Genomic DNA, 6553 nt, shown 5'->3' on the forward strand with positions numbered 1-6553 from the left:
CTGTCCAGGGCGCTTACGGACTCTGGGAGGCTCTTGTTGGCCTCTAAGGTGCCACTGGACTCGGGCCCAGCTCGAGACCTTGGGGGGGAGGGAGGAAAGCGATGCTGTGGTGCTGGGAGCGCCGGAGTCGGACCGGCGAGTCCCGTGTTCGAATCCCAGCTCTGCCGCGGAAAGCTGGCTGGGGGACCCTGCTGGGTCAGTCGTGCCCTCTCCGCCTCTCCTACCTCACAGGGTTGTTGCTGCGAAGATGGCATGGAGGAACGGAGAAAGAAAGACGCTTTACACCGCCTTGGTTTCCCGACAGGGAGAAAAGGGTGGTACACAGAGCTTAAGAGTTAAACAGTAAAAAAATGAGACACGGGGGGGGGGAGCCGGGGGCACCTGAGCCTGGACGGCGCATGGATGGCGTTTGAAAACCAGGCGCTGCTGGGGCGGATGGGGACTTTGCTGCAAGAGATCGGGCGGGTTTGTTGTTGTTGTTTTAACCTGCGCGGCTAACAGATGACTGTGTGTGGGGGTCAGGTGCCGTCAAGTCGCAGCCGATTTACGGCGACCCCAGCGAGGGGCTTCCGAGGTCTGTGAAGCAGCAGAGGTGGTTTGCCCTGGCCTGCCACTGTCTGCAGCGTCTTCCTCGGTGGTTTCCAAGTCTTCCAAGTACCGACCCTGCTCAGCTTCCCAGATCTGCCTCCCCTCCTCCCTTGCGGCCCCTCCCCACACACGGCGGAAGGGCAGATTAGCACAGAGCCCAAAGCCTGGCGACCTTTTGGAGAGCAATGACAGCTCGAGCATAGCTAAACTGATCTTGGCCACAAAGCCCCCACCGACTTCAATTCGGCTGACTTCCGGAGGAAGTTTGCGGATTGCAGCCGGATCGATCGGGACCTACATCTACAGCACGTGGGAATTTCATGAATCGGATTAAGTGAAACGATGCCGGGGAAACCGTGACAATGTGAGCCTAGGCTGGTTTGCTCAGAAGTAGCCCCACGGAAGTACGCGAAGGATTCACAATGCAAGCCTAAGCACGTATGCTCAGACGCGAACCCCACTGCGTTCCCTGTGCATAACAAGGTAGAGGCTCACTTCGGAGTCAATGTGCCCAGATTAGAGATGCGGGGTTCCAAAACCAGGCACCCCCTCCCATTGGACGCCGCTGTCCAGTGGAAACCTGTGGGGTGAATCCAAACAGGTCAGATGGGGGCAGCAGGAGGCGACCGCAGACCAGGGCCGACTGATCCATTAGGCACTGTAGGCAGGGTGCCCAGGCCCCCCCCCACTTTTAGGGTCCATGAAAATGTTTTATTCCCCCCCCCACATCAGAAAAAAAGAAAGAAAATTTAGGCCCCACGAAAATCTATTACATTTTGCCTAAAACAGAAAAACATTGAAGAATTTAAAAATATCAAAAATAATGTTGATATTGATATTATTATGGTGGGAGGGGCCCAGGAAGGCAAAAGTCCTAGGGCCCACGAGGGTCATCGTGCGGCCTAGCGGCAGACCACTTTGGGGAAAGGGAGTGGAGCTAGTGGACCAGAACCGAGGGGGCGGGCGGGGCAGACGGGAGGTGGGGTTTGGGAGTGGCGTGCAGGCGAGCCTGAACCTATTTTCTAGAAAGGAATCCACACTTATCCTGCAGTAACTTATCCTGCCAGTAAGCCCGATTTAATTCCCTGTGGTACCTAATTAATGTTGAGTAAAGGCTGCACTGCAATCCGACCTGTTAAATAGTGGGTTCCATGAATAAGCAGGCTCGAGTCTCGTGATCAGCTTAACTTTATTTGTGATTTCAACAAGAGCAAGACTAAACTCCAGGGCCACTGCCCTGTTTAAATAGCATGCAATTCCCACACCCAAGCACACCCCACTCCCAAGGATAGGCTATTTACATAACATTACTACTTGACTTCCAGAGTCCTGGTAGCTACTGTTCTTGTGCTCCAAGCTCAGACAGTCTCTGGTGTAACATACCTGGAATGGTTCAGTCCCAATACATAACACCACCGGTGCACAGTTATTATCAGTAGTGGGATTTACTTCCGAGTAAAACATGCCAAATCTGCAATCCGCTACATAATCCTCACCAACAAGACTGCGATCCTATGCACTTAAGAGTAAAGCCCCTTTTAAACTTCAGAATTAGCCTGGGCAGGATCAACTTTGAATGGAAAGGGGGCGGCACGATGGGGAAGGGGGTTGACCCAGCACCCCCCCTCCCCATGCTGGGAAAGGAGCACCTTTGGCTGCAATTTCGGCAGCCTAGAGAGGGGGAGGGGAGGGACCAGAGTGCTTCATCTTTGCTTGGCCATGAGCTGCCCGCCCAAAGGCAGAGGAGGAGGAGGGGGCCTTCCCCGCTCCGCCCTGGCCCGTCCATTCATCCATTTCACCCAGGGATATTTCCAGCTCCTCCAGCTCTCCGCCGGCAGAAGCGGGCAGCAACAGCAGCACCCTCCGGGGCGAGAAAGAAGCGCGCGGAGCCCGGCTGAAGTTCGCAGCCCCCGCCCCCAGTAGGGCGCTCCGCAGCTCGTCGAACTGGACGGTCAGGTTGGGAGGGGCGGAGCTGAGTCGACTCCGCCGCCCGCCCCCTTGCCCAGCCCGCAAACGACAGTCCGGAGGGAGGAGCGAAGGAAGAGATTGCAGGGGGCGGGGCTGATACCGAGGCGGGGCGCCCGGGGGAGGCTTGGCCGCTGAGGACGCCCGGGAAGCTGTCCGCTGTGACGGCTGCCATTCACAAAGGCAAACCGAGTCTTCTTTGGCTTCTGCGCACTGCCCCCCCCTCCCCCAAATTACGTATGGGAGCGGCGAGCGGGGCTCCTTTTTGCAGGCGCCCAGAGAACTGCAGTGAGGGCAAGCGAGAGACTGCGTGATGCTTCTGAAAGAGTCACACCTCCAGTTGCGATCCCAAGCAGAGGGGGACTCGATTCCAAGCAAATCGTCCCAGGCGGGGCTCAGTCTCAGTGGCTGGGGTGGTCCCGTCTCCATTGGCTCGGGGAGCTAGCCTCGTTGGTCACAGTGATCTGTACGTTTTAGGGAAGAGCAATGTAAGCAGCCTGCACTGTAAAGGTTCGCGGATTAGACCCCAATCCATGCATTTGATAAACGGGAGCTGCTGTAGCCCTCGAAAGATTATGCTGCAAGAATTACTGGGATCTTTAGATGTCACCAGACTGCACCTGTTTCTGAAGAAGTGTGCGTGCACATGAAAGGTGATACCCTGAACAAAACTTTGCTGGTCTTAAAGGTGCCACTGAACTCAAACTTTGTTCTACCCTGTGTAAAGTTGTTACGGTCATGCCTCGATCCTAAGTATCCTCACAAGTATAAGACAGTGGACCGCTGATCAGGGGGTGAGCTAGTGTAGCCCTGGAACGATTTCACCTGAAATTCACCCTCCCCTTCTGTGAACCTTGCATTTTTTCCCTTTTACAGTGCCAAAAATAATATCGTGCGAACTGGAAGAACAGCCTGACCATGTGCAGAATTAGGTGCGGCGAAACCAATGAGTTGAGACATGCCTGACTGTGCATAGGATGAGGTTGCAGCTTTCTGTGGGAGGAGACATCAAGCATCTGGCTAGAAATCCGGTCTGCTAGGCAGGGAACTGCAGCTAATTCCGGCTTCCTGAGAAGGTCGGCCTTACCGCTCAGAGAGGAAGCCGTGTCAGGCAGTTGCAGCCAAAACAACAAAGGAGTGTTGTGGCACTTTAAGGACTAACAAAGCTATTGTGGCATAAACTTTCACCAGTCAGGAAAGCCCACACTTTGTCTGACACATGAGACAGACTTCGGCTCACCAAACTTCATATGCCAGGATAAGGTGTCACCAGACTCTTTTATGACAAGTCCAGAGGAATAGCTGTGGTAGTCTGCTGTAGCAAAAATAAGGTGGAGTTAACATGTTTTTATGCTAGGCTAAGTACAAAACGTGTTAGTCTCAGGGTTTGTCTTTAAACAAAAAGCCCTGTTCCTTTAATAGAGGCTTAATAGGATGCTGTTTTCCAGGTGATATTTACCTCAGTCATCAAAAGCTTCACCTGGCTGTTTCCACGTATTAACTCTGTATTAAAAGGGACAGGGCCTTTTCTCCAGGTGCTGGCACCCTTACTAGTCTTTCAGGCGCCACAAGAAGACTGTTTCATCCCTAAGCACAGGGCTGTAAAGAAGCACAGTGGTCACATTCACTTACAAACCAAACCAGTGAACACAGTGAGCGAAGTGATCCTCTCATTGCGGTGAACCTTGGAAAGCAATTAGATTTGAATCCAGCATCCCTGAAACTCTTGTTGGTCTCGAAGGTGCTACAGGACTCAAATCTAACTCTTCTACTGCAGACCAACACGGCAACCCTCTGAAACGATCGTCTTGGAAACAGCAAGAATTTTCCCCCGCCCGGTCTTGTGCAGGATTACTCAGAAGTAAGGCTCACTGTTCAATAGTGCTTACTCCCAAGTAAGCGCTCCAAAGATTCCTTTTCCTTCTTTGCCATACCCGCCACAGCCTCTCAGAAGAGACGCCCTGCTTCTCTTAATAGTCAAAGAAACGCATGCGCAGCCCTCTGTGACTCTGGAAGTACTTACATTTTCAGGGCAGGCGCTTCCGCCGAGGAAAGATGGCGGCGGACACAACAACGGAGCTGCTGTTTTTAGACACTTTCAAGCACCAGAGCACGGAGGTAACGAGGCCCGCAACGGCTTATTTTCCCCCTTCGTCCGGTACTTAGGAGGGGCGGGATAACGGGCTGTCGGTCCTCTTGTTCCCCGACTGAGGCGTCTGGCCTGTGCCGGAGTTAGAATCGCGGGGCGGAGCCAAACTCGTTCCCTCTTGATTCGTACAAAAGTAGCTGTGCGACCCTCAGAAGGCAATGATTGTTTGGGATTGCTTTGTCCTTTGCAATAGGTTTTTAGTGCTGTATACATAACTCACGGCCATGTTTGACAGGCACAGGGAACATATTTAACATTTCTTAGTGCCTTGTGCATATTTTGAAGCGTTGTTGTTGTTCAGTCGCACAGTCGAGTCCGACTCTTCGCGACCCCATGGGCCAGATCACGCCAGGCCTTCCGGTCTTCCGCCGTCCTCTGAAGTTTGCTCAATTTCATGTTCGTTGCATCTATTACACTGTCTAACCATCTCAACCGTTGCCATCCCCGTCTTCTTTGATCTTCAGTCTTTCCCAGCATCAGGGTCTTCTCCAGTGAGTGCTCCCTTCTCATTTGGTGGCCAAAGTATTTGAGCTTCAGTTTCATTATCTGGCCTTCCAGGGAACAGTCAGGGTTGATTTCTTTTAGGATTGACTGATTTGATCTTCTTGCAGTCCAAGGGACTCTCAAGAGTCTTCTCCAGCACCATAGTTCAAAAGAATCTATTCTTCGGCGCTCGGCCTTCCTTATAGTCCAACTCTCGCAGCCATACATGACTACTGAAAGACTATTGAAAGAGGTAGTCAATCTTTAAAGGTACAATTGTGGTCTTAGGGTACTGTCTCAGTGATGATCTGGTTCTTATAGATCCACATGGGTCAATGCAGGGGTAATTCATGAGGACAACCAGATGGATTTCACCTAGAGAACTGGTGTTGAGTAGTGATGGGCATGAACTGGGAAAATGTGGTATGGTTCATGGTATGCCAGCTTCATGAACCATGAAACATCACAAATAAACCAGTTTCATTTGTGAGGTTTGTGACATGGTAGAACACCCCTCAGCATGATAGAGACACCAAACTCACAAGGGATATCCGGCTAACCCACCTCTACCTACATGCCAAGGTTGGTGAGGATTGAATTTATGGGGTTCGAGTTATGGCTCCCCCAAAGAAGGTGTCCCCAGGAAAGCATTTTCTGGGGAAATGACAAGCACAGGTTCATGAGGGTCAGGATTGTATAGAATGGATCCTGTGCAAATTAAAGATGCCAAACATGCAAGAGATCTCCAGATGACTCTCCTCTACTTGCCCTCCAAGTTTGATGAGGATTGGATTTATGGGGTCCAAGTTACAGCCCCCCAAAGAAGGTGCTCCTATGGAGGGAAAAACAGCAAAAAAGCAAGGACAACAGAAGCCATGCAGAACAGAATCGAAGTCCCAGAGAATCTCTGCAGTAGAAACTGAAGGTTGGAGGCATTTTTGCAAGCCCAGCAGAACCAGTGCAATGTGCCCAGCAGAACTAGTGCCACTGTGGCACTGTGAACCCAACAGGACTAAGGTCAAGTCAGGGAAGTGTTTTTTGGGGGGACATGTCAGACACAGGTTCAAAAGTATATAGAATGGACCCCCTGCAAGTTACACACACCAAATGCACAGGGAACCTCACCCTGCCACCTGCTCTTTTACAATCTCTTCAAGTTGGGGGTGGATTACATTTCTGGCGTCCCAGTTACAGACTCCCCCAAAAAGTCTCTCCAATGCTCTTTCCAGAAAAGACAGCTGCAGTTACAGGAGTCTATGGAACAGCTCAGAAATAAGACAGCAAACTCACAGGGAAAGTTCACCTGGGCAGACCCCCCCATCAGACAGTGGAACCAAGGCAAGCATCCCCCCTATGCTTGCAACCCCC

At 51.9% G+C, this 6553-nt stretch overlaps 1 protein-coding gene across 3 annotated transcripts in view; it reads left to right on the forward strand.

The window, feature by feature from the left end:
• The first annotated feature begins 4596 nt into the window (after positions 1-4596).
• KIAA1429 (KIAA1429 ortholog) overlaps positions 4597-6553 on the forward strand; it is a 51708-nt gene continuing 49751 nt past the window's right edge. For all 3 annotated transcript variants that reach the window (XM_015409873.1, XM_015409871.1, XM_015409872.1), the window contains exon 1: positions 4597-4671. In XM_015409873.1, coding sequence (XP_015265359.1) covers positions 4609-4671 — 63 coding nt within the window. In that variant the 5' untranslated portion in view covers positions 4597-4608. The remainder of the gene's footprint in view (positions 4672-6553) is intronic.

Source organism: Gekko japonicus, unplaced genomic scaffold (assembly GCF_001447785.1).
Source record: "Gekko japonicus isolate JY-2015 unplaced genomic scaffold, Gekko_japonicus_V1.1 scaffold47, whole genome shotgun sequence".
Lineage (NCBI taxonomy): Eukaryota > Metazoa > Chordata > Lepidosauria > Squamata > Gekkonidae > Gekko > Gekko japonicus.